At 43.2% G+C, this 27,623-nt stretch overlaps 1 protein-coding gene across 1 annotated transcript; it reads right to left on the bottom strand.

Moving 5' to 3' along the window:
- LOC121350535 (alpha-2-macroglobulin-like) lies at positions 1–27,623 on the bottom strand. The gene is made up of 26 exons (XM_041461936.1): positions 27,437–27,623; positions 23,235–23,418; positions 22,384–22,540; positions 21,782–21,834; positions 21,073–21,093; positions 18,078–18,246; positions 16,043–16,127; positions 15,203–15,326; positions 14,366–14,480; positions 14,129–14,238; positions 13,569–13,730; positions 13,076–13,303; positions 11,714–11,777; positions 10,353–10,495; positions 9,844–9,993; positions 9,462–9,632; positions 8,637–8,736; positions 7,111–7,237; positions 6,605–6,833; positions 5,421–5,547; positions 4,699–4,820; positions 2,250–2,301; positions 1,515–1,598; positions 1,230–1,406; positions 278–362; positions 1–94 (listed from the first exon to the last, which is right to left on the bottom strand). Exons 1-26 carry the CDS (start codon positions 27,523–27,525, stop codon positions 1–3), a joined length of 3,222 nt encoding a protein of 1,073 aa, XP_041317870.1. The 5' UTR covers positions 27,526–27,623.

Here is a 27,623-nt window from a genome sequence, read left to right as displayed (position 1 = left end):
TCATTCCCCAGTTTTACCTGCACCACCACCGTTCTCCTCTATGAAGATGTGAGGCCGGGCCTGGGCAAAGGACTTGAGGACAAAGGCTGTGAGCCTGAAAGTGATAGAGGGAGCCAAGACATCCTGAGTAAGCCCTGTACCCATCAGAGATCATAAGGCCCATTTAACTTCATCTCCACCTCCATTCCAAACTCCAAATGGCCAAGTACAACAGAACACCGAGGAATAAGAGGGCATGAAAAACAGAACTGAAAAGCCAGAGGTACCGAAGTCTTACCAGGTATTTCCAACTTGCCCATAACGTGGCCCAAATGTGCTATAAGAACCATCCTGATGTTTGTACTTCAATTGCCTTTGATACCCTGAAATGAAGAGTGAAAATATATTTCAGTTGCCACAGTGCTTTTCAAGGGAAATGCAGCAGACATGGGACACACTGATCCCCTTGGCTATGGCACAGATGTGACCTGTGCTGCTCAGTATTACAAAGGAAGTTCAGAGAAACACCCAGCTTTGACTATCTCTATTCTTGTGCTCTTCCTGTCTCCAAAAACACCTGGAAGCTGCCTATCTGTGGTCACTGCTTCTCTCTGCCCAAGACTTAGGAGGAGAGATAAATGCATCCCAGACTTGAGAGAAATGGGAGAATGGTTCCCAAAGGAGAACTGATTAAAAATGTGAGTCCTACATAGGATAGGAATGCAGAAAACAGGGTAATTTTCTTTGGAGAAAATACAATATTCCTGCAAAAATAACTGAGTCACAACCATCCCTTGCTAATCAGCAGATGCCCATCCTGTGCCTATGTACTGATGTTGTGTCTGTCATCATGCCCTAGCTAATGTGGTAAAATTTTGCCCTGGTCAAAGGTGAGCAATACTTTCACACCTCAATCCCAAGGAGAATTCAAGATCTACATGAGCAGCTGCCATGATTAATGGTTATAGTCTGATTTATGTAGTTCATACAACCCTTTTCTTATGGAGGGAAATCCTGAGTTATTGCCAGCCCTGGACTTTTTCTGTGTTCCTGTTTGGATGCTGCTGTCTATCACCCTGTACCTCCAACTGAGCACAGGATTCCTTCTTACAGATACTGTATTGTACACCCCTAACCTGCCAGTACCCTGTTCCTTTCTAGAGACAGCCTCCAACAGATCATCCAGGCCAGTGGCCAACAGTGTCCTTATCCAGTAGCCAAGGGAAGGGATGAACAAAAGCAAAACTCACCGCTCACTAAGTATCCAGTGGCCTTGGATTTGATCTCCTCACTCAGCTGCCCTGTCTTGTTCAGATAGTCCAGGACATAGATGTTGGGTGCAAACAGGACCATGTTCTGCTCCCCACAGCCAAAGGGCATCTGGAGGAGCTGGTGCAGGTTCTGCATGGCAGTGCCCATGATGTCACCTGAGCAGTGGGACAATTCACAGCGTAAATTGGCCATTAGACTGAGCACAGCCTGAAAGTGGCAGTGTTTCAAAACAGCATGAGACACTTTGAGGAGGTTTCACTTACCTAACACTGAGAAATATGCTCTGGCTGAGCCATCCACCACAGTCTCTGGGAGAGCCAAGGAGACTGTCTGTGACACCGACTCTTCTGAGATAAAAAGCAGATTAATTTGGTTACAATTCCAGATGTATCTACAATGCATGGGTAGCAGCTATCCATGGATGAGACACTATCCCCTGAAGAGGGGTTTCCTGACTTCAACAAATCCTTTCATCTGTAATTTTGTTGAAGTTTCCCATCCTGCAAATTTTGTATTGGGCCTGCATCATCCTCACACACAGATTGTCATGGACTTCTACATGGCACCATCAACCAGTTTTGACTGACAAAGACACCTTTTCCCTCTTCCAGACTATGTTTCTGGCCTTTTCTGCTTTGGTGGGCAGACCTGGCTTACCACAGAGTACGGTTTGTCCAGATTTTACATCTGTCAGATGAAAGGCATTAGAGATAACCATATCAAATCCCAAATACTCTCTCCTTGCATTGACCTGGCCAGCCTCATTTCTTAAAAGATGTGCTTCTGCCTCTCTAATTGTAAACATTGTTACATTCTCAGCTCTTCTCCTACAGGAAGAACTGTTTTCACTAACAGTTGAACGAATATCTAGTTTGTTAAATTTTATCAGATCCCTACACCTTTCTTCTCACAGTGGAGCACTCACAAACCTTTTATTCCACCTTTGTCTTTAGTTTCTACCTTAGCAAAGAAAGTTTTGGAAAACAAATGGCTCTTACCAGATGCACAGAGCACAGAGTTATATGTGGTTTCCACTTCAGTCCCTTCCGGCTTGGGGAAAAGGGCAAGGAAAAAAAAAGGCAAAAAATAAGAAACAATAGCAACAAAGAAAAGGAAGAAAAATCAAAAGGGAAAGTAAAAGGCACTCTTTGAAAATTGCCTAGAAATTTTTCTCCTCCATGTGTGAAACTGAGGATAATTGAGAAATGTAACATACTGGCTAATTACAAGTATGAAATGTAATACATTTTGTTTTCTTTTCTTTCTTATTACTGAGAGAGGCTCTGCAGCTTCACAGGTTGTGATGGAGATAACATGCAAAGTGGTGTTACCAAGAGGGGCATGGGACCTGGTCATCTGAGTTGCCACTCACTGTGGTGATGGCTGAGTGCCTGGCACACGGGGAGAACATGTATGCAAGAACTTTGACTGGGGGCAGCCAGAGCACTCCAATGCACCTACAACTGACATGCTACAACAACCAAAATTTAAATGTGTGCCACAGTTAACCAGTTTATAAGTTCTAGTCTAGTCTTTGAAGTCAGAAAAGAATCCTTCTTTTCTGTTGAGATGGGTGACAATATTTTGCAGAAAACTCAGGAATCAAATGTTTACTAGAAAACTGGTTTTTGTCAGAATTTGTTTTAGTGAGGTGCCTGCACCCATTTTTTAACCTCTAAATAGGAGAGTTCCCATTGCTTCACTACTGGTTTCCAGCTTTTACCAGCTGATTTTTTTTTCCCCAGCATGTAAACAATGGTGCTATTGTCTTCACTTTCTCACAATCAGAATACATTGCCTCTTGTTCTTCAGTATGAAAAGACAGAAAAGTATTAAAAGAAGAGGAAAAAAAAAAAAAGAAAAAAGAACAAGTTTTTGGGATAAACTGTGACAGAGCTAAATGCTTTTGTTTGAAAAAGCACCATCTTGTTTGTTTCAGTATGTCATTCTGATATGCAACTAAATGAGAAATCCATTGTTTTGTTTGATTTCCAACAGGAAATGAAAACATACAAACTGTAATTGTTTGGAAGATTTTCCTTTCCAGATGAGAAATTCCTGGGTGAAAAAAATCCCTTTTCCCAAAGAGCTCTCAATGAGGCTTGGTTTCTTGAGGGGCAGGAAGATGCCCTGGGGCCTCTGGCACACTCCTCTCTCCCTCTGGGATACAGTGCCTGCTGCAGGGAATATTGCCATCCATGTGCTCAAGACAATGCAGCTTCACCCCAAGCACGTTGCACTGTATCCACCCCTGCTAATTAATTGTTCAGCCTTGGATGCTAATCTCCAATTCCATCCTGTCAGGGCTTGCTGTAGATTAATTGCCACATTACAATAACAGGACAGGATGAGCAATCTCTCAGACACCCTGACAGAAGTAACTCTAATGCTTGTTCAGTAATTTACATTCCCCTGACATCTGTGAGAAAAGACTTTACAGTGCTCTATCTTCCTGTATCTTCAAACAACTAAACAAACAGTCTTTTTCCTGAAGGGGTATGTGAATTTAGGAAAATTTCCTGAAATGTTAAACAGTTGTTCATGTATTATAGATTCAAATCCATTTGTTAAAAAAACAAAAAAGCCTAGCAGATAGGACTGTTGTTCCATCATTACATTCCAGTTAGCAAAACATTTCCTGAAGCTACATTAATCCTAGCTCTGCCTTACTGAAAACTGGAATGTCTACAATGTAAGGAGGACTTATTATTATATAAATTTCCCTATACAACAAGCTGGTACTTTTCATTTGCTAATAGCATTGCAGGAAATCTTATACTGAGGATTAATTTTATGACTGGCAACTTACCATGTGAAAAGCTATGTTTTTATCATTGCAAAACACTGCTTAAGAAGGAAGCATACAAAAGAATGTAAAAATAAAAGGTTAGTTACACTGTTTTGAACATTCTTAGAGGTGTAATAAAAACAATTCAATGATGGTAGTCATGATGGTAAAATGATGGTCAATGATGGTAAAAAAATTCAGTGATGGTAGTTTTGTTTAGAAATATTTGCAGATTGTAGTGACTTTTCCACATTCCAGAGTATTGGCCATGGGCTGGAGGAGAAGCATAAGTTTTCTGTCTAGTGTTCTATTCACAGCCTTTCCCTGTGATTTATTACAGGCAAACACAAGGATTTCTCATTTATCTCTGATATGATATGTCTCAGAAAAACCTGTCATTATTGCCTGCCTTATTATTCCTGTCCCTCCATGTAATGTAAGACCCTGCTTTGACTGTGAGATGGCAGCATTATGAGTTATGGGCTCTATTGGCCTGTGTTACATTTGTCAGCACTTCTTTTGTTACAGCTTGCAGAATAAGAGTCCCACAAGCCATTATTGCTGCTCTCATGGCTAAACCAGAAAACCTTTATCACACAGCAGCTCTGGCTGTCACTATTGCTACTTTTCTGTGCCACCAGAAGGAGCAGCCCACGTACCTCCACCAGCAGCTGTCTGATGACCGTGTCCTTACGCCCTTTCTCAGGGGTCTCCACAATGTAGTTCCCACAGGGCTGCTGGTTCTCTACGGCCTCGGTGGTCACTGAGAGCTCCACCTGCCCTGGAGGAAACAGGGGTCAGTCAGCCCTGCCAGGCAGAGCCAGGGAAAGACAGGTTTGTGTTTCTGCTGGGAACTCCATCATGCATTACAGAGAAGTTTTTCCAAGAGGAGACCTAAATCTGAGACAGGGTTTTATCTTGATGCAGATGCAGCCTTCCAGATCATCTCCTTTGTGATGGGCACCCAAGCAGGTGTTAGTCCATCAGCAGGAAGAGCAGTGAAGGGGAAGGTCTCATAAATCAAATGGTCTTTTTCTGGGAAGCTTCAGACAAAGCAAGCTTTGATTAAAAAATTTCAGATCCAAACACATTAAGACAGGACATTCTCAGCTCCACAGTTGGAATGTCTGAGTTCTTTGCATGCCTTAAGGGAATTTGTGATTTCTATAAAAATGTTGGGAAAGCCGTGTCCTGTAACATATAGTTTGTTTAGGACCTGGGAACACTACACCCAGAGTAGTGTCTGAACCTCAGGGCTGGACTTCTGACATTGAGAAGATCCTTCCAAACAGGTTTGGAGTCACCTAGCTCCTCACACCTGAGATCTGGTGCCATGCACTGCTATCCAATCCCAGTATCTTCTCGTCACCTGGTCTCTTACCTAGAGATCTTGGTGTTACTGCCCAAGCAACAGTTTTTCTTTCATTCACACAGATGCAGTAGGATTCCTCCTGTTTCCCCACAGGTACAGCCAGGAAATCAGCAGATTCAGCCAGAGACACACTGACCTGCCAGTTGTACAGAGAGGCGTTGTGAGGTCTGGACTTGAAGAGAAGCTGGAGTTATTGCAGACAATGCAGTACATGGAAATGGGTAGTGGAGCTACCTGTTATGGGTATTGCAGAGCAAGAGCTGCCTGATAAAGGAGGAAATGACTGAAATTTGTACAATTGTAGGAGATCAGGGAGGTAACTGTAGAGAACAGCATCTTTGGAAAGGAAATCGATTCTCGGAAAATGAATAGCACAGACCAGTTGTGCCATGAATTAAAGATCTCCCTCATGATTAGTTAGGTGAAGAAATAAAACACCAGCAGTGAGAAAGCTAGTAAGGGAACAAAGAAAAGTGGAATAAAGGGAACAAGGAAAAGTGGAATAAAGACCCTGAAAATAGCAAACAAAATAGGAAATACAGGGACATAAGTGAGAATGCATTGGAATGACTGGGTAAGCGCCCCTCCTTGTTTCAGCTTCATTCCTTTTAGAATAAAAATCTGTATTTATAAAAAACTAAGCAAAGGTGGTTGAGATTATGTACTAATCCCTTCCCAAATTTTCTCTTGTCTTTTTATGTTAGGAAAAAAATGCAGGTAAGAGTGGTGAAGCCATATATCTCTCCTCAGTGTTTTAGGGACAGACGCAACAAATTACAGGAAGTCTGCACATTCCAGCAAATCTTCTGTCAAATTTTGTGAGATGAGACTAAAGGCTGAACATAAATATCCACCCTGGTGAACCTGGAGTTTCTGTTTGGGTATGCAATGATTCTGTGATCTGTGAAGAACCCAGGTTCCCTATTTCTGTACAACAGTGACATAAATTTGTGATGACAAGGCTGGGGATCTCAGTAGCAGACCTTCAGGCTCTGAATAAAATGCAGCTTTCAAAACTTCAAAAGGAAAACACATTCCCTGTTCATTGAATGCAACAAGGATTTGTACGTACATACACCTATATGAAATTACATTTGCAGATCTGTCATCTGGCTTGGAACACCTGGTTACAAAAGGCCCCCTGCAGTCTCCCCATGGCTGTTAGGCTGAGCAAAGCTGTGAACATCCCTTACCCTGATGCAGGCAGGCAGGTAGTTGAAAACGGTGGCTTTGAGCGTGAAGGACTCCCCACGCACCACAGAGTAGGGCATGGTGAGCTCGACAAAGAAGGGCTGGAAGGCTCTGAGGGACACTGTCGGGGACAGGCCAAAGCCCGTGTCTGCTGAAGTGCAGAATGCATTGGCTTTCCACTCGGTGATGGTGTCAGGGATGGTCACTTCTAGATCAGCTTTTCCCTCAGAGCTGGTGAGGGACAGAGAACAAGATTTCAGTTGTATTCTGGTGTTCATCTATTCTCCTACTGAGCAACATCTGCTGACAGCAAACCCCTGCCCATCTGGGATATAGGCACTGGCTTTTGCATGTTCCTCTAAAGCATCCTGCACTTAATGTGCTTAAAAAATCCCTTTGTCTGCTAGAAATACTCCTCTCACTGAAATACCGATACATCCACCCAGGCTTTAACCTAGTCCAAGGTTTTGTTCTAGTGACCACACTCTACGTTCTCTTGAACACTTACTTCACTGAAACTATGTCCCAGATCCATGTCTCAGGGAAGTACTTCCGGACAGTCTCCATCGGATTGCCATCAACCATATCTTCCATCATGCTATAACTCAATTCTCCATGCAGATTCATTGCAGAGACTAGCAAATTTATTCAAGGACAGGAAGAAAGGAAAAGATGTGTCAAACTCCATTCTTAACCAAGACAACTACTTTCCCTCCAGGCAGTCGCTATTCTTAGGTCAAATTTTAAAATTGAAAGAACAGCTTTGACATCTTGGCCACTGGAAACATAAATTTCTCTGTTGTCATCTCAGTATTTAATTTTTCTTAATTTTGCTACTCTTCTTACAGAGACTGGACGGAGTTGAGCATTCTTCCCACACTGCCAGCAAACCCCTCAGTGCCAAAAGAACCATGCATGATGATATGAGGGTATATTTCTATAGCAATACAGAATTAAATATGAAGCTTATTGTCCCCAAATATTATCATGGCATACAGTTTAATAATCTGGTTGAAGAATTGGTTGCATTTATACATGACCAGAAACAGAAGCCACACTTAGCCCTCCATCTAGGAAATTTAAAAAAATGAACATGGGTCTTTAGATCTCTGGCCATCTCACAGTGTTGCATACTGTTACGCCTTATGAAAGGGTTTTCCAGCAGGCCTAGAAGACTTTACATCTTCTCAAAGCAGACAGCTGTCTTGAGCCATACTCTGATGACAAATCCTCCACTTCAAAACCAAAGATCTGATCCTTATGAGTAGGAGTCTAGAAGCTGTCACTGGATTAAAAGCTACAGTTGTTTAATTAGAGCTGGAGTACTGCACCATAAAAGTCAATAACTGGAAGTGATATAGGTGAGTCTTTTATATAGTCTTTCTAATCTCAGATTTGTTTAAGAAAGCAAGCAAAAAAAAAACCAAAAAAAACAAAGCAATATCATTCTCTCTATCTTCACAGTCACTGACCCTGCAGAGAAGTGACATGACCTACCTAGCCCCTTATAGTCATGTAAATGGGGAAACTCGGAACAGAACCAAATTTCTCAGCCCTCAGTGGTAAAATATCGACCCATGGGATTGTACTGCCTTCTCATTTGTCTTGGCCCACTTTTGCCCTAGCTGTTCCTCTAGCTATTGTTAGAATGTGGCTGCCTAGAAGCAGATGCTCCTTTTTTAGGTTTTCATAGCTGGACTCAGATCTGATGATGAAAAAACCCGTTTACTTTGTGCTGAAAAACTCCTTTAGTGCCTATAATCCCTCTGCTGCTGTAGGGGCTGGCATGGGAGTCACCAAGCACACACAGTTCTAGCCAGGCACATCTGGCTGCCTGGGAAGATGCAGTCAGAGGTGAATCAGTTTCATATTTCAGGACTAGGTCCAGAAGGGAGGGATCCTGAATTAGGTCAACATATCTGAAGACAATCAGATCTGCCTGTGTAATTAATATTCAAAGATTCAAAGAGGGAAGGAAAGAGACAGGGTGGTAAATTTTAGGAGGCTGTGTGAGAGGTAAAACCAAGAAGGTACTAGAACCACTGTAACTCCTTTCCATCATGTGTTCTGGGTAATGCTCGCAGAGTTCAGGCTTATGGATCTTGCTGCTAGTGAAGACTTTTAAGCCCAATTCCTAGTAAACAAAGAGAAAGAAGAACAAAAATATATGCAAAAAATTGTTTAAAATAAACTTTTTTTAGTGTGTCAAGAATGGATGTACCTAAGTCTGGTATAGATCAGAATAACAAAGGCTTGTGCGTAAATTCCAGATAGGCTGGTTTGACACAGATGTGGAGTCTCTATCATGTTATTCTCATACTAAGGCTAAATCCTGGCATAATCAGATGGAAAGGTAAGGCTACAGGCCTACCTAGGGAACAGCTGCCTGCATGAAAATGGTCTGTGTGAAATGCACTGGAGGGAGGGTACCCAAAAAACTTTGTTCAGGACACTTTGGGGGGATATGTGTGGATTTGTGGGTTATCAAATTAACTGACACTTTAATAAACACCTATTTAAACCAGAGAAAGAAAACATGATTGAATGAGGAGTTTCTAATATTATGGCACTAGAGGTAATTTCTCAGGACTGTTTCCTTATCCAAGCCCATTTGCAGCTGTCTGTACTATGGGGAGACATTTCAAAGCTTTAATGGTTTAGAGAAGGACTCAGTTGCTGTTTATGGGCTAAGTAGATGTGGGAACTGAGCCTGGTTATTTTCTTGCATACAAATATGAGCAAGTTTACAGCAAATGAGCTTATTTTTTTATTAAAAAGCCCTTCAGGGCAGGTGGGAAGAAGAGAGGAGACTGAATTAAAAAAGGGAACAAAAGAGAAAAGGAAAAGGCCGGTGCTTACTTTGAGAATGTCGTAGGCATCCCCTTCGCCATCAGAAGAAATGGGTATGTAGAGAAATCCATTTAATGACAGATTGTCAAGCGACACACATGGATTGACATTGTCTTCTTCCAAGTAGTATTCCCTGAAGCTGTAACCCTGGCTCTCCTTCAGTGGGAGAAGATTATACACCTGGGGAAATGCAAACAACAGGGAACAATGCAGCAGGTCACCACTTACAGGGACAGACACAACCTAACGCTCCACTGGTAAATGCCAGCTTCTAAAAAGCAAGAGTAAGGAATGCAACTGTAAAAATACATAGCCTCATGTCTATAGTGCTGTTAGTGAGTACTTGCTTGGTTCTTGTACTTGCTCATTACCAAAAGTAGCCAAGACTCACAGAGCTGGGAGAAAGCTCATTTTCAGGCTTCATAAGGAGAACACTCTTGTCCACTGCACGAAGGGCACACAGCGATCTTGGAGAGGTGTGGAGTTGCAGATGTGTGTTGGAAGAAGGAAGACCTTCCTTGGGTGCAAAACTCAATCTCACCTGCAAATCCAAAAGGAAGTTCAAGCATCCACTTTTCCAGACACTGTTACATTATTATTCTGACACTTCTAGCTGTGTGAACTGAAGTCGGCTTGTGTCTAATGGATATTCATCTTTGATCAATGTAATTAAGAAATGTAATTAATAGGGATGAATGATTCTTTTTTTGTTTCTGTCTTACTCCACTTTTTTTTTTATTTTTGTAGCTTTGTGGTTTATTTTGGTCACCAATCCTCAGTCAACATCTGGTCAGAACATTTCATGAACCCATTGCGAATTCTGCCTTCATTCTGGAAATCTAAACTGAGCTGCTGTCCACAAGACAAACATGGGTTGCATAAACCATGACTTGTACTCACTTTATTGGGGAGGCACATTTCCACCTGGAAATCCTGTGAACTGGCAATGACTTCCCCACTGGGTGAAGTGGTGTACACAAGCATCTGTGCCACGGGAGCAATTGCTGCCTCAACAGAGAAGCTCAACCGAAATGTCCCGTAAGCTGACGGAGAGAGAAAAAGGCTAATCAATATGCAAGGGGTTCCAATATATGCATTTGCCTTCCCCAGATAAAAAAAGTCATGTTCACTCCTGATGAACATTTTTAGTTATCAGGGGCTGGCAAACTGACACATGACTAAAACGTATGGCCGCTACTGAAGACACCTGCATTCAAAGACTGATTGTGAATTGACAAAGCACATGAGTTTGGAGGGCCTCTCCCTGCCTTCTAGATTCTCCCCAGTTAACATGTGGCATAATTTCTTGATGCTCCCAAACCTTTTTTTTCCTCAAAGGCTCCAAGATCTAAAAAAAAATAGTTGAGGCAAAAAAAAGTAACATGACTGTTGCAAAGGGTGACAGTAGTCAGGGTTGCAGAATGGCTGAAAGAATAACTTGGCAAAGTTACTGCTAAGCAAACACCTATCGGGAACACCAAACTATTGCTCCAAACACCATAGAAAATGTCCCTCTGTACTGGAAAACTCTATCAGGGCCTGAGCTTTATGTCACAATCTAGACAAGGTGACTTGGTACCAGCCCGGGTGGGAGTTCAGTCACTGCTCTTAGTGAGGATACAGAACTTTGTACAGCACATGAGATCTTTTACTGCCATAATCTGTTTATATCCACTGCAGTGCAAGTCCTTCTCACAGACTTAAAAAATGCCTCCCTCTTCTCATTTTCAAAAGACATTTAAAGTTGCACCAGAGCCTGTCTCTGGCACTGTAATCCTCTAACATCTATGTGAATAAATTTAAATGTGTTGATTGGAATACAGATATGCATGTGTTTGCATGCTTACAAGGCAGGAACAATACAAAAAAACAGGGGAAATGAGAGAGACAAAGAAATGGAGGCACGCTCTTCCTACTTGTTGTACACATGAGTCTCACAGCACTGGTAAGCATCCACAATCAGAATAGGGTAGAGTGGCCATCATAAAGTGCTGGTTTTAGGAAATGGCCAAAACATTCTACTTTTTTTTGGTTGAATTTTCTAAGAATTTGTCATTAAAAAAATAGCACCTGTTGGAACTCAGAGAAAACAAAACTAACCAAAGCCACGTCATCTAAAAAGGCTTAATTTTGAAAATTTAAACATTACGTACAAAGTTTGAATGAAATGCTAAATTCAGTGCTTGAATTGAAGTAATTTATCTATATTCCCCCTGCCCCAAATTACCATCAGAAATGCTAAAAAGGCATAGATTGCTCACCATCTCCAGGATTCACATTCAGATCATGGGTGTCAGCTAATACGATTTGTCCCTTGGCCATCACCTGTGTAACAGAGAAATCTTCCTGGAATTGTTGTCACAGTGTTGAAAGGCAGGAGAAGAAATCTTCACTGAATTAATTGTAAGAGTGTGAGCACTACCAAGAAAATGCTAAAGAAGTGCCAGGCTGGAATATACTGGGTATTTAGAGACAGAAATATTTGCTCCTAGAAGGACCACATTGATCATACTTATCTTTGCTTTTGTACATATTACATACACAGATCAGATTCAAATGCATTTTGCCTCTAACCACACATAAATCTGGGAGTCATCTGCACATTTCTAACAATTTGGAACAGACTGGAGGTCAAAAAGTCTCATTCCTCTCTCAGTTGCATTATGAAACAGTATGAAGAAAAATTTCACCAGGATTAGTTTTACAACTGCACAAAGCTGGGACAGAAGACCACAGGATGCAAAGAATAAGAGCTTGAACAAGGTACCTGTAGTCAGGTAGTAAGCAATAGCCTAAATGCTTCCTGTAGTTCCCTCATTCTAGAACAAGATTCCTTTTGCACTGTCAAAAATGTTTTTTATTCAGTTACTTTTGATATGGAATATTTTTCCATAATACCATATTTGAATTTCAAGATGTGGGATCCACGTCTGTAAAACTGGAGATTCTCTCTCTTTGTTTACCCGCTGTATGTACATCTTAAAATCAATTTTCCCAGGCAACTGAGATAAATAGGTATCTTGTCCTTCCATGAATTGTTAGAAGTCTTGAAAAGAAGCACATAGACATCTCTAGAACAGGTTTCTATTTCCATTTTTGACTATCAACCTAAGTCCCCTGATGGTCTGTGCAGTCCACCAGAAATGAAGTGTCTGTTCTACTGATATTTTTATTGTTCTCCAAAGCTACTCTCATCTTCTCTGCTAGTGTCATTAAATAGGATAACCAGAAAAACAAATTTAGGGAGAAAGACATTTGGATATTCATTTGAATCTTTCTGTTCTCCCAAGAGAGACTGACATGTCATTGTTTGGTCACAGTTCAATTAGTCTCTCTTCTCTGATCCCCAAAATGAACAAATTCATCGTTCTTAATGCCAGCATGTTACAGTCTGTTCCAATTACTGTGGTCTCCCAAAATTCTGCACACAGAAGACAGAGAAAAGAGAAATACTAGCGAAGTGCATTTAGATTGCACTGTTGCAGGCCACGCTTTCCATTTCAAGTGCTCTCCATCATTACTGGCAATCTAGTAGTGCTCTGGTTCCTCACCATGGAACACAGTTAGAGGTTACACAGTACTTTCTGTGGCCGTAGATCAAAGTAACCCCAAATATGTCTTACCAAATAATAAATGACAATTTTCTTCTGGTCCCCTATGGCCTCTGGTGTGAAGATATAGTGCACCTGGACCTCTGCTGAGGAGCCACAACTTAATGTCTCAGGCTTTGGCTCAATTTTGAGGAAGCTCTTACTGAGGGAGTAAGAGCGAGTTATTCTGCGCGTGGTATGCTCATAGGACGGTGTCATCCAGTCGCTGTCATAGCAGTTCAGCTCAGGTTTATGATCTGCCTGAGAAGGAAGAATAAAAGGTTCATAGCCAAACCAAATCAGGTATAAAGTCACATAAAAGTCCACACAAAAACTCTGGATATGTTCTGTATTTTGCATTCTTAGGCGATTGTGAATAACATGCAGAGAAGACACAGAGAAGTGAGGTGACCCACCAAGAAACTTGCCTTACTTTCCACTTGTCAGAAAAGACTGATAATCCATGGACAGACATTTCCCCTGTTGAAGAGAAAGACAGAGGCTTACCCCTGTCTCTGCCACTCACTCGGATTTCCAGGGAGAGTTCTGTGAAGCTGGTAGTGTCTATGGAAAACCAGGATTGTCCCTGCTCATCTGTAGTGTAATTCCCTTTGTATTTGTTTCCACCCACAGTAATCGTAATGGTTTCATTGGCAAGTGGAGCATCAGTACCATCGACCAGCTTCACCTAACAAAACAATAACAGGTTTTAGACTAGCAAGAAAAAACAATTCCCAAGTAATACATCCTCTTCCCTCTTTTCCTCCTTGCCAGGCAGGATATTTCTTGATAGAGAAGAACAAAGGAAAAGAATGTGGAAATATGTGAAGCATGCCCTGATGTGTCTGAGGGAATAACAGAAAATTCTCAGCAAAACAACCTGATCAGCCCATGGAAATTATCTATTAGGATCCTAAGTTCCTCAGCAGTTTTAACTCCCTTGGCCAGCTTCATTTGGGACCTCCACCACGTATCACCTGCATCTTGAACCATGTAACCCACACACCCCACGACTCCACCTGATGGGACTGTGCACTTGTGTGTTTGCTGTGCCACTCATTGCCCAGGGTCTCAGAAGTTCCCTACCGTCCCAAAGAGTGGGATCCCTGGTTTGTACATATAGTCCAACAGGTCAAAGCGGATTTTGCTCATGGTGGATGTGATACCACAGGAGCCTGTTCCAGTCATCTCTATTCCTGAGACAGAGCACAGTAAAGAGGGATTATTAATGAATTTCTAGTCATATTATTCCACCTTCCACATGTTTGCCAGTGCCTCCTGTTATGGCCTGCCATCACTTTGCCTTCTTCATGTCCTACGTACCTGTGCCATCTTCTGTGATTTTGCCTTGTACCTCAATGCTCATCTCATATCCCTTGCGTAGGAGCTGAAACACCTTGGTCCTCACCACACCAGAAACACATCCACGAGCATCTGCCTAAGCGAGGGATTGGAGAGAAAATTGAAATTCTGTGAAAAAAGTCTGTACATTGAGGAATGAGAATAGATACCCAGACCCAACATGATTGACTTCTGTTTATGAAATTCCAGAATTTTTTCAAGGGTTGTCTCCAAGAACTTATGTTCAGCCTGTTTCCTAGTGTTTCATCCACATATTTTCTGCGTTCTGTGAGGTACCTGACACACAGTTTTCCAAGGGCCACACTGGTTTCCTTGTTAATTCCCTCCTGCCTTAGTTCTGTTTTTCCTCCTGTTTCTTCCATTGTCTTCTCTCTTTATCATGTTGCTCTTTCTCCTGTACTTGACCCATATACAATACCACCTCATCTTTGTTCCTTGTTCTCTATACAGCCTTCTTGTTTTCTCCTCATCTGTGCTCCTTGCTCACAGTCAGTCCCTCTCACAGTTAGAAAATTCCTTCAAAGATTCTTTTCTTTCTGTGGAACAATGCCAAAGACCTCATGGCTGGCAGCTGGGGGTTTGTCACTAGCTTCAATGGGCTCAGGTTTTCGTAATCAGTTCTGTTTCCAGTTTAATGATCCCTCTGTTAGGAATGCCTTCCTCTGAGATTCTCTGCTTCTCCCTGGAGAGAACGCTATCTCGGATGCCCTACTCTCTCCCAACATATGTGATCTTTCTTGAGACAACATTGCCCATTAACCTTCAGAAAAACCTCCACATTTTGATCTTGGGACTCACCCGCCTAGTGAATTCTTCACACACAGATTCTGTTTCTTTTCCGTAACAACTTGAAGCAGACTGGGAAAATTTCCGGCATACTTGGACTTTCACCAAACCAGGAACAGGCTTCCCATAGGTGTACCTAATCACAGTGTGTTAAACAGTGTATCAGGTAGGGAGACAGTCAGTCACAGTCACAAAAACACATCTCCTTAAAGACCTCTGTGGATAATTTCCTAATACTTCTGAAAGGATGACTAATCTGACATTTCAATGATTTCCATCACTTCCATAGTGAGATTCTTCCATTATCCATGGAAGATATACTCATCCTGTTCTAGGTGGGACATCTCTGCAGAAAAAGGTTGAGTTTAGAAAAGTATTTCAGCCAGGAGTATGTGTATTACAAACTGCTCAGGGTTCAATGAAGAAATGGAAAGACAACCAGTACTCAGAAGGAGAGATTTATGAGTTAAAAATGAGAACACTGGGTTACCATCACCAATTTAAATGATGTCTGATCTGGCATCTTGGAGTATTTGAGGGTTCAGCAATGGCAGAGAAGCTCTAAAGCTCTAACTGAAGAAATGTAAAGACAGAAAGAGAAAATGTGAAATAAACTGGGAAGATAAAGATGCAGATTTGTTTGACAAAACCTTTTAAGGAACACAAGGAAGTCCCTTCACTTTGACTGTTCAGGCCAAGCAGCAGGTTCAGGACTGACAGAATGAAATGAGTGTTCACTATATGCCTGGGAAAAGTTTAAACACCCTTCCCGAGCACTTCTTTTGGTCCTTAGCAAAAAGGACCAAGAGTGAAGGAGAAGCAAGAGAGATTTACTGGAGCTCTGTGACTCACAGACCACAGACAGACACAGGAAGCTCGTTGTCCTTAATTGTGATCATCTCTGGGACCTTCACCAGGACCTCGAACCTGGGCAGCACTAGATGGGAGAGAGAAAGTCTGGTATGAGAAGAGTGAGTAAGAGCTGCTTACTACACAGCAGCCCAAGCATAGAGCCAGGATCATCTTCATATGAACCTCTCTGTGGTCTTCAGTATAGATCCCTACCCCTTCCATAGGTTTTCTCAGCCTTCACCACTCTTGGGTTCAAAGGCAATTAAGAAAATTTGTAGCTCATACCTTGCCCTATTGGCAGCACAGGCTTATGTGGCTCCAGACAGCTGAGCAGATCCCTCACCTGTGTCCATTCACAAGGACACACTGGTCCTGTGTCATGTCTTCACAATGCATAATTTGCAGGGTGGGACTTGGAGCAGTACAATCACCCCCTTTGTAATTTACCACATTGAAATGCCCCAGATCACTGATTCCCTTGGCTGATTCTTACTGTTCTGGAGATCCAGAGTTGCTCCTAGGCTCACTAAGATGCACTGTGGGATATTATCCTGCATACCCAGAGAGTTCAAGTGAATCTAGCCACAGACTCTCAGATCTATATTTTGAAGTGGAAAAGGCAGCACTAAAGCCCAATATAAAGGGGCACAATTAAAATACATATTTTTCTCCTGAGCATTAAGTTGCATCCCTCTTCCCATATTGCATCCTGCAGCCCTACACCTCCACCTCCTCATGCCGAGGACTGGACTGAAGCATGTCATGTCTGCTTCCAAATGGTGCAGCTGAGGGTTTTTCACAGTGCAAGGAAATAACAGCAGAGTGGGTGCACATCCAGGAAAGTGAAAACAACCCTGGGTTATACAGTTTAGACATAAATTTGCCTCTAAGATGGGAGACAAGGCTCAATGTTTCAACCCCAGGGCGCATTTCCTCAAAAGACTGTAAGAGAAATAGCAATAGGAGAGATTCATAAGAAAAATACTAAAGGACAAAGGAAAGAAAAATCAGGTTAGGAGGAAGCTAACAACGGGACTTAACATCTTTGATTTTATGGGGCATTCAGAATGGTCTTTGTGGGAGAAGGAACAGGCCATCTGCCACCATGACAGATTGAAGGCTATAGCCTGGTTTGTGGTCAAATTATTTACCATGCCTGACTCAAAGCCAAATAAGCCATCTCCCATGGACTTCAATGGCAATCTATGGGCTGCATATTCCAGAAATGGCAGGTCTTGATCAATGGATCTGCTGTTTCTAGAATAAACATCTGGTCTTCATGCAGAGGTAGTGGAGAGCCTGGGAGTGTGAAGCACTGGCCAATCAGCCTTCTCAAATGTTCACTATGTCAGAATACACATCTACACCTATGGCCAGAGTACACATCTATGGCCAGAATACACATCTATGGTCAGAATACACACCTCTGGTCAGAATACACATCTATGATCACCCAAGAAGCTTTGTTAGAGAGCTGAGGGTTAAAAGGCTCCCTGCAGCAGCATATTTCTTCTTACTCAGTCTCTCCTAGTGATCTTTTTGTAACATTCATGGATTGTTCTTCAATCACAAGTTTTCTATCAAACATGTTTTCTAAGCTTTCACAGAAACAAGGAGGAGCAAAAATAGAGAGGACTATGAATGGAGAAAGAAACCTTATGCAGATGATGAGAAAAGCAAAATAGAGCCACCAAAATAGTGTAATCTCTTACATTCATATCTAGTGCTACTTGCAACAAGCTGCTGGACTGGAATCAACTGAGACAAAGCCACTGAATTTGGTGCCACAAGCCATACATAGGAATTCTGGTATGTCCTGTGCTCCCCAGAGCACTCTGAGCAAATGCAAACTTGGGCAGGTTGCAGAGATGCCATAAAGTCAGCAATCACTTCTGATACTTAGCGCTTTCTGGCTCAGCCCCTATGAACCTCATTGCCTGTTATATTCCGTCCATCCCTTCTCCATGTTTTTCCCAGGAAATTCCAATTTGAGTGGCCACAGTAAAAGGCATTACTGTCAAATTCCTCTCCTTACCGAATTCCTCCACGTTGAAGGAGTGCTCCACATGGGATGAGAAGCTCTTCTGCACAACTATTTTGTAGAAGCCTTGGATGGGATCCGAGGTGAGGGGGAAGGAGAGCTGTGTAAAGCCTGTTTCTAGTTCCACCCCTTGCCACTGGTACACACGGTTCCTCTGGGGATCCTGCAGGTGAGGGTAACAGTGTCACAAGACAGTACAGGAGAGTGCCAGGGACAGAGCAGTGCAGTGCCCAGTGCAGGCACATCCCAGATGGGAAATACCTATCTGCAATTATTTAACAATCTGTGAGGTTCTGAAAGTACTTACCTGCCAATTCTGCATAACTTGCATGCAAGAAAGCTTTTAAACACTTTTGTGTTGTCTCCCCCTCAGCTGTACCTGCAAAGGATGGGGCCAGGAAGCTAGGCAAGACAGACTGGCAGGGTAACAGAAGGGAACAGAACTGGTATCAGAAGTGAAGCACATGGAGAATAGGGGGAAGTTTCAACTTCCTTGACTGGCCATACAGCATGCAAAAGTTTTGGTTTTCCCCTGGCTGGAATGAAGACTGCTGAAGTACCAGTATGCAATCTGCTGAGGAGTCAGACACCTGACCTATCTGTGGGACTGAGAAATGTACAAGTATAAGACTCCTAAGCCAGTGGTTGGGTGGGGGAATGGTGACAGCAACAGAGGAAAGTATACTTCCACATACAGGCATCCAGCTGAGACCCTCCCTTGTGTCTCCATGCTCCTAATGCTGGAGCTGAAGTCTCACCACTACTACTACATTGGTGTATTGCTCATTATTAACTGACCACCAATAATTAATCCACTCAGCCCCAAATTTCTTGTAGAAGTCACTGAAACAGCACAGTGGTTCTGCATAGTTTAATGCATCCTTGTACCTTGGCTGTCACCAAAAGTTTATTTACTCTAGATAGGTGTGTGACTCAAGGTATGTGACTATGTGCATTTACTTCACTGAGATATTATCTCAGGGCTTAGGGAAAATGGAGACGTGAGAGACATTCTCCAAGCTGGAGGTCATCAGTCAGGGGGCAGAAGAGGGGGCCGTGTTCCCAAGAAGCCACCTGGGAGGGTGGCACAGTCAGTAAAATGCATCCCATGACTCTGACAAATCCTCTTCATCATCACATTTCAACCCTGCTGAAAAGCTCACCACTTATTGTGAGGGACACCACTGGGCTTCCTCAGAAGAGGAATTCAAGAAAATGTTTACAATGAATGTTTACATTTCCAGCTGGGCTTGTGAACTTGTTGCTGTTTCTGTGATATATTTATAGGGAAGTCCTGAAAACCAGTTTGTTTTCTTCCTCAGAAAGGTGCTCTAATTTTTTTTTTTAATTACATAAGCAATAGGTCAGGATAATAGTTCAGAAGTAGCAGACTCATACTAATGTCTGCCTTTGTACTTTGTAAGGTAAATTAGTGACATCCAGGGTGTAGATTGATGGACATTTATTTCCTTAGAAGTGCTGACACTTAGGCTGTTACCTTTCTTCACTCCTGCCACTTTTTCCTTTGGTCCAGTCCAAATTTCACACAATCATGTGGTAAAGGGCACTGACTGGCCTGATCTGGCTGAAGAAAGTACTCTAGAGTAATCCAGTGAATTTTCTGCCCCAGCAGTTTCCCACTCTACAAGAGTGCCTTGTAGACAGCTGTGAAATCCAAACAAATGGCAGTACTGGGCTGAGAAGGAGGAAGGAAGGATGAGGAAGGGAGAGGGGATGGTGAAGATGAAGGACAAGACCTACCTAAGCTGGCTTAAACAGCACGGACAAACACCATGCTTTACAGACTAGAGCTGAAAACACAGATGGCCTTCCTATGGATTTAAAAGTGAAGGCTTTCATGGTATTGACACATGGTATACACACAAAGGTTATTAAATTATTCAGCTTGCTAGACAAGGACGTATTTCTGGAAGATGTATTTGTTCTTGCTCCTTTAAATGCTCCTTGCTCATTAAATTTCTGCACTCAGTAAAGTATCATTTCATTGAAAGGGAAGGGACCCCATGGGACTGCACCTATGGCTCTAGCAAAAGGTAGTTCTGGGATGCTCCCCTCGGCCTGCTAATCCACACCTCCCACTCTCTTATTCTTCTTTCTCCAATATTCACAGATCATCAGTGGCCCACCAGCTCTGCAGCTCTTTTTTGGAAGTTTGTTGATGGGAAGGGGGAATGACAACACTCTGAAAAGGGGATACAAAAAAGCAGCACGGCCTGGTTTTGGCCTACCTTATGCCTCCTCTGTTGTGATGACTGTCCAGCTCTAGACAGAGATGGTGCAGAATGGAGACAGCAACCCCACGCAGCAAGGAGCAGTAAAAGAACTGACTACACAGGACTCATTAATTGCATAAACCAAAATAAATTTTGTGCACACTAATTTCAGGGTCTGTCCATGAGCTCTCACCATAAGTTTTTTCAAAAGAAGATATCCCAAATAATAATTGTAAATTTTGTGTTCTCATCTGAAAAAGTGAGAGCTTGAATCATTGAAACATCCTTCCTATTAACTTTTCCTGCCACTGAAGTTCAACCATTAAAAAAAAAAAGCCAGACAAAAAAAAACATGCTTGGGAGGACGGGGATGTCTACGTACCTAATTTTGTTTCTTTGGTTTTGATAGCTTATTTAACACTGCTCTTTAATTTCAACCACACTTGGCAGACAGAGACCCAGTATTGACTGGGAAGAGGAATAAGAGATTTTGATGACCTCTAGCCAAGTGTAGTTCTGTTCACAGCATGGCTTGTAATGGTTAATTAGTTTCCTCCACAGCTCGTTCTGTGATCAAAGAACCATTATTGGAACTTATTTTGATTCCCAGCTACTCAGCCTTCCTTTAACCAAAGGGAAAAGGTCACAGGCCTGTGATTTTTCCCTTGCCCTTCAATCTGAAAACACCACTGCTGGGGACTGGTAGCTCTGTGCCTGCACATTCTTCTGAAATAATAATGTAGTTATCCACTCACCTCAACGTAGACAAAGGGAAACTGTGGGGAAAGAGCAAAAGAAAATCAGTGTTAGAAATATTAATCACAGGGGAGTAATTTCCAAATTTGGACTGAAGGGCAGAAGAAACTTCTAGGAAGACCTTTGAGTTGTTCCCTTTCTGTACTTGCTCTTTTAACCTTGGTTCTTGACGGCTAAGGGAATCTTTTCTATAATATTTTAGGGCCCTGACCTTTTGTCTTACCACTGTATGAAGATGTGATGAAGCACAAGTTTTCAAATAACTTGTCTGCATGAGGAACTGATTGTCAAATAAAACAAAAGGTGGGCTTGCACCCCTGACCAGTTCCATAAAAGCAAGTTCTTGTTATGCTTCTCTCTAAGTGTGGGATTGCACCCACTGCCAGAAACAACTGCACACCTGTCACTACCCATGGAAACTTGTCCCACACATTTTTCAGGAATGAGATCCCTGCCCACATGCTTAGCACATACATTGATTTTCAAATCTGGCTTTAAACATCTATATGCTTCTGAAAAGGGGGATTTTTTTCAGCCATTAGAGACAGGTGGAATGTGTCCTAGGACAGAACATGGAACAGGTAAAGCATGGTGTGAGAGAGTATCATATGCTTTAAAGGTTGTCTTCAGTGGTTCTGTGTGATGACAACAATGGTGTTAATTTAAAAATTAAATGGCCTGGCTAACAACAAGGAATTAAGGCTCTACCTTCTCATTCAGTGGGTAGAAGTCTTTGTCCAGAGAGACGATCCGAAACTGAACTGAAGAATGCAACAGAAAAAAAGGAAATTCCACTGTTAAATTTGTAGCCATCACCAGGAAATGATAATGTTTCAGTAATTTATAACTCAAATTCATTCCACAGATCAACAGGCTCTGAATTGAGATCTCTAAGTAATAGAAGCAATTACTTCAAGCTCTTTCTCTTGCAGATAGTGAGGGGCAGATAAATTTAGAAGGATAATCAGGTCTTGGCTGAATTGAATTATCTCTTGGGAGTGCCTGTCCTGCTTTGTTGATTCTGGTGCAGCCAAGGGAGACTATGCTTTGCAGTCATCCCAGCTTTGTGCCTCTACTTGAATAGAATTAATTGGAGCCTGTGTCTACATCTGGCTGAGATGCTGTGCCTGGAGAATGAGGACTAGGAATGATGAAAGTGCTGTGGACTAGACCTCAGCTGACAGAAATAAGATTTACTTAGATTCCACCACGAAGAAACCTGAAAACTTCAGCACAAGTATGGCACCTCTGTAGAATGGAGCCTTAAGATGTTTTGCTGTCAGAGTCAATACCAGCCCAGTTCCTGGTACCTGTCTGTCCGGGCTTGTAGATGGGTTTGTCTGTCTGGACGAAGACCAAGCTTTCGGAATTCTTGACCAGCACTGACTTGCGGCTCTTGAAGTGCAGTGTGTCCCCTGTCACCGTCACAGTGAGAAACGCCACTGATGTGCTATTGGATTTTGGAAGCTAAGGAGAATGAAGAGGATAACTGCTTTATTGATTCACCCCACTGCACTGAGAGTTGAAGGAAGAAGTGCTAGCTGGGTCAGAAAGTTCCCTAAAGGGACAAAAAGACTCAGTGCAAGGAGCAAGAAAAAAAACTATTACCTTCCTTCATTTATATACTTTTCTTAGAGAAATACTGAACCTGATCTTATTCCGTCACATGATTTATCAAAAATAAAATTAACCCAGATTCCTTAATTAGGGTACGGAACCTGTTGCTTACATTACTCACCAACCAGCCTTCTGCAGTAAAAACTGGGAATATGCTCCAGAAGCAGCCATATGACTTCATGGACCTAATTGTCTTTAACAAGCCCCCAGCTTCTACAGTTTTCAGTCCATGCTGGCATTTTTCATCTCAGGCTTACACATATCAAACAAACATGGGGCACATTCTGTCAGTCAAAGTTGCAAAAGGCTTCTCGAACATGTGTGCAGAGAAGTATCATGTGGGACACAGAATTTGGTAATGGGGGAAAATTGGTCCTTGAAAGACTACCACAGTCAGTCATCCACATTGAGTTAATTCTTTTGTTTGACTTAGCTTAGGGGTCTCTGATTGCAGTGTGTCTTATTTCTCATTTTTGGACTATTTGGATCTACTATGCCACGTCAATAAACACAAGAGACCATCCCGTGAGGATGAGATACTCACAGAGAAAGGGATGCAGGTGAATATGTCTTTCTCTGACACCACATCATCAATCAAGCTCCTGTTCTCCCCTAGGTACTCGAGTGTGGCACTCAGCGTCACAGACTCGTTCAGGTAGGTCAGCTGAACGCAGACTTTCTCTTGAGAATTTGTGTGGATCAGAAAGGGCACTAGCACCATGTACTGCCTGTGAAGGGAGGGAAGCAAGAAAGATCAGAAATGTGAAACACTTTTAAGGCAACAATATTAAGTGAAGGGAAATTAACAAATCAGCATGCCTAATCCATTGCCATCCCTGCGAATTGCAGCGCATATAACATGAGCATTCATTTTATTTTGGGGTTATACATATTAAACGGTCTAACTAATTAGCCTAAAAGCAGGAAAACGCTTGCAGTAGAAGGAACAATTTCTATGCTAATGGGGAGTGCTTTACAAAGGATGTTTTGTTTGGCTTCACAGCAGGGAGTAAGGATGGTTTGAAAGGTTTCAGGCTGTTAATTGAATTTTCTATATCCCACAATCTCCTTTTGACACTCAAAGGCATTAGCTAAAAACAGCTGAGGAAAAAACCCACCCACTTGTCTGACTCCTCCAGTCTTTGCCTATCCAGGTTTCCAAATCCTTCACATGCTGAGCAAAGATGTGAGTGCTTGCAGTTTGGGACCTTACTAAGATGAGCACACATAGGATTTCAGGGTGTAGTGTTTTATTGCACCCCAAGTGTACTTGCATCTTCAAAGAGCTTTTGAGAAAGGTCCCTCACAGAGGACCCTTAAACTAAGCTGCCATTCAATAAAAGGGATCATTTTACTAATAAATAAAATTATTAATTCTGTAATAGATTAATTGGTTGAAAGATAGGACAGAAAGGGTAGGAACCAGTGAAAACCTCCACAGTTTGTGTTGAGACCCCTATTCTTCAGTACATACCTTGATGATCTTGAAAGTACATTTTTCTCCTAACTGTGCAGGATAAGAAAATTCTAAAAATGGACTTAGATATTTGTGGAAAAGATTTTTTGTATGATAGAACTGAGTAGCAAAAATAACAAATGAACTGTTCATAAAGGGAAAATAATAAGTGAGCGCCTACCACTCAGACTTGAGCACTGTTGGTCAGCCTTGGAAAAGACTCAATCAGTAATAAGTAACAAACAGACTGTCGGGAAGTGTTCAGAAAAGAATAGAGGACAAATACAGATGCATCCATCCAGAGCTACATTTTTGCTTGGGCTCTGAGCTTTCTGGGGAGTCCTAAAGCTATTGTGGAGGCAGTGGGATCCCAGCAGCTCCTGCATTTCCTTCACCATGAGGCAGCACTGTAGTGAAATGTAGTTGCCTGCTGGCAACTCTGCTCAGCCAGCACTGCTGCAGAAGCTGTGAAACGAGGGAACTCCCAGACTGTCAGCCTCCCACAGACTGAGCTACAACTTGTGACTCTCTGCTTTCTCCAGCGTTTCCTTTCTTCCACAACCTTCTTACCATGGCTTCAGCCCATGCTGCTTCCCCCAATTCCATTCCCCCTGTCCCCTGTCAGTGGCACTGGCAATGTGACAATAACATCCAGTCTACAGAAAGGACAGCATGACCTAGTTTGTGGGGAATTTGGCCTCATTTCTCTTCCTGTTCACTGTTCTGCTGAAATTTTGGCCAACTTGCAGAGCTTCCCCTTAGGCTAGCTTCCCTGCCTTTGAAACAAAGATATAAACCATGCTGTTTATAGACCCCTCTTTAGGTGTTTGGGGATGTGTTGTTTAGAAGAGACAGATGAATTAAATTACCATGAGTGTTTTAAGCAACTGTGGTCACAAAACCCATGTATACACATTCCAGGACAAAAAGCATCTGGGCTGACAAAAGAGACCTCAGCACGCAAGGAGATGCTCTGACAGGAGAGGCAGTGACTCCGACAGAGGCACACATCAAGGAGGAATAGGAGACCCTAGAGATGGTGGTTGAGGCAAAAATGGCGAGTTTGTCTATACAGAGAAGGTAATACTGTAGCCTGAGGTGGAATGATATCTGTCTGTGTATTGACTCTCAGCTACTTACTAGAACAAGCACCCAGCCAAAGAAGGCAGTGAACTTCATCAGCCTAAATCCATACCTGCCAATTCTAGTGTCATTATGGCCTCACACTTAGGACCAAATGCAGAGTACTCCCAAGCATGTCCACTGCATTGTGAAACAGCTTACATGTACAACCAGAGCAGGAGAGCAATACCTTTGGCTGCATTCTTCCAAAATCCTTGAAGTTTTGGTTACAAAGGACCTCTGGATATCTCAAGCCCACTTTCCCTCCTGGAACAGGACTTTTGCAAAGGACACCAGAGATGAAGTTTCTACCATCTAGCTGGGTCACCTGTTCCAGTGCTGCACTAACTTGATTAATATGGATTTTTGTAGCATGCAATCTGAGCCTTAATTGTGTCTCCTGCCCAGCTGGTCACCTCTGAAACAGTAATAGCAGCAGCTATTCCTGCCCAAATAAGTGATACTCCTACTTGCACAGGGCACAGTAAGCAAGTCTTGGTTGGAAGTTTAATTTTTGTCTTCATTTCAAGGGTTGTTTCCTTTCTGTGTTGTATACAGCATCTGATCTATCCTGCACCCACAGCAAAACCACTACCCTTGTGCTACCTAGCAGTTCACTGCTCAGAACTGCCTCCCTACTGGGTTCCTGTCTTCCTTCTGGGCACCCCAACAGCACCCCTCTCTGTCCCACCTCTCAGCCTTTCTTTGTTCTTCCCTCCCAGAATGGGACTCGGTTAAGGGACAAAAAGCAGCCTACAAGAAAGATGGAGAGAGACTATTGCCAAAGACAGGACAAGGGGGAATGGATTCAAACTGAAAGAGAGTAAGTTTAGAGTAAATAGTAAGAAAGAGAGTAAGCTTAGATTAGGTAGAAAATTTCTTCACTGTGAGGGTGGTGAGGCACTGGCACAGACTGCCCAGTCAAGCTGTGGATACCCCGTCTTGAGATGCTTAAAGGCAGGTTGAATGGAGCTCTGGTCCAGAGAAAGGTGTCCCTGTCCATGGCAGGGGGTTTGGAGTGATTGTTAAGGTCCCTTCCAGCCCAGGCCATTCTACAATTCTATGTTGCCCATAGGTCTGAGCAGAATGGTTTCATTCCCTTTCCCCCTGATGTTGGGCAAGAATGAATTAAGATTACTTAGTTACATCAGATTACTGTAGGGGGACCAGAGAGCTCTGCCTGACCCCAAAGCACACTTGCCTGGCTGATCTGCCCCAGAAGCACCCAAACAGGGCAGACAAATGAGGGACTGACGGTACAGCGTGAGTCAAAGGTCCTTCAGGCTGACCCAGTTACAGCTTTAGCTCTGACCACACAGCAAGGGGCAGCAGCAGTGCTGCACCTTCTGCCAGCGCTGTGGCAGCGCTCGTGGGCACGAAATCTCTGCAGCAAGCATTACTGCACCCGTGCTGGTCAGCACAGCAAGAGGAACACAGCCAAGCTCCGAAGAGGGAGGCTGCTCCCACCCGGACAAGAGGCTTCAGAGCAGCACAGTCTGGCGGGCAAGGCTGGGGTGGGCATGCCAGGCTGCAGCCTGCCCGTGCCATGCCGGGCTGCCCCTCTCCCGGGCACCGGCCGAGCTCAAGCTGCAGCCGTGCTGCCGGGCCGCACGGCCGGGCCTGGCCGTCCCGGGAGCGCTGGCACCGGCCTGCGCGCCGCAGGAAGAGAATCTAGGTCACAGATCCTCTCTGAGAACAAGCACATCTGAGGCTGCCAAGGGAAACAAACTGGCAGCAGAAAGGGGAGCAAACTGGTTTGAAAAGCAACAGGAGAATGGGGAGAAGTAACTCAGTGATTGAAAGGAGGACACTCTGGGAAAGGTAAGCACCTGGATCCCGGCATCGTACCCACAACATCCCAGGCCCTGAGAGGTTTCGAGGCAGAAACATACTTGGGCAAAGATGTTGTGAGGATCCAGGTTTGGACTATCAGGCAGCCGCAGGGCAGGACTGTGGGCAGAGACTGGGGGAAGGATGGAAGCAATCCACTGGCAGAGATAGTGGTGGGGAGGGGTCCCAGGGCTGGACAGCCTGAGGATTACAGGATGGGAGCAGGGAGCACTGTCAGAGCTGTGCAGGAAACTCAGGAATTGGTTATTAGTGGGAAGGAAACTGCAGGAAAAAGGGAGCGAAACTGCAGGAAAAAGCCCTCCGCACGTGTAGCTTACGGTTCTGTGTTGAGAGGAGTATTTCCAGGAAGGAAGAAGAGAAGAAGAAGGAAGATGTTTGGTTTGCTGGGCAGCTTGTCCTTCCCCATGGCAGAGCAGGTCGTGCTGAGCCAAGCAGTGCTGCTGTTTTCCTGCACCTTGTAATTCTCCTCCACTCCGTGCTCTGTCGGCCTCTTTATAAGTGCTC

Source organism: Pyrgilauda ruficollis, unplaced genomic scaffold (genome assembly GCF_017590135.1).
Source record: "Pyrgilauda ruficollis isolate IOZ18807 unplaced genomic scaffold, ASM1759013v1 scaffold158, whole genome shotgun sequence".
In the NCBI taxonomy this organism is placed as follows: Eukaryota; Metazoa; Chordata; class Aves; order Passeriformes; family Passeridae; genus Pyrgilauda; species Pyrgilauda ruficollis.
Note: the sequence above shows the minus strand (reverse complement) of the source record. Positions and strands in the feature narration are given on the sequence as shown.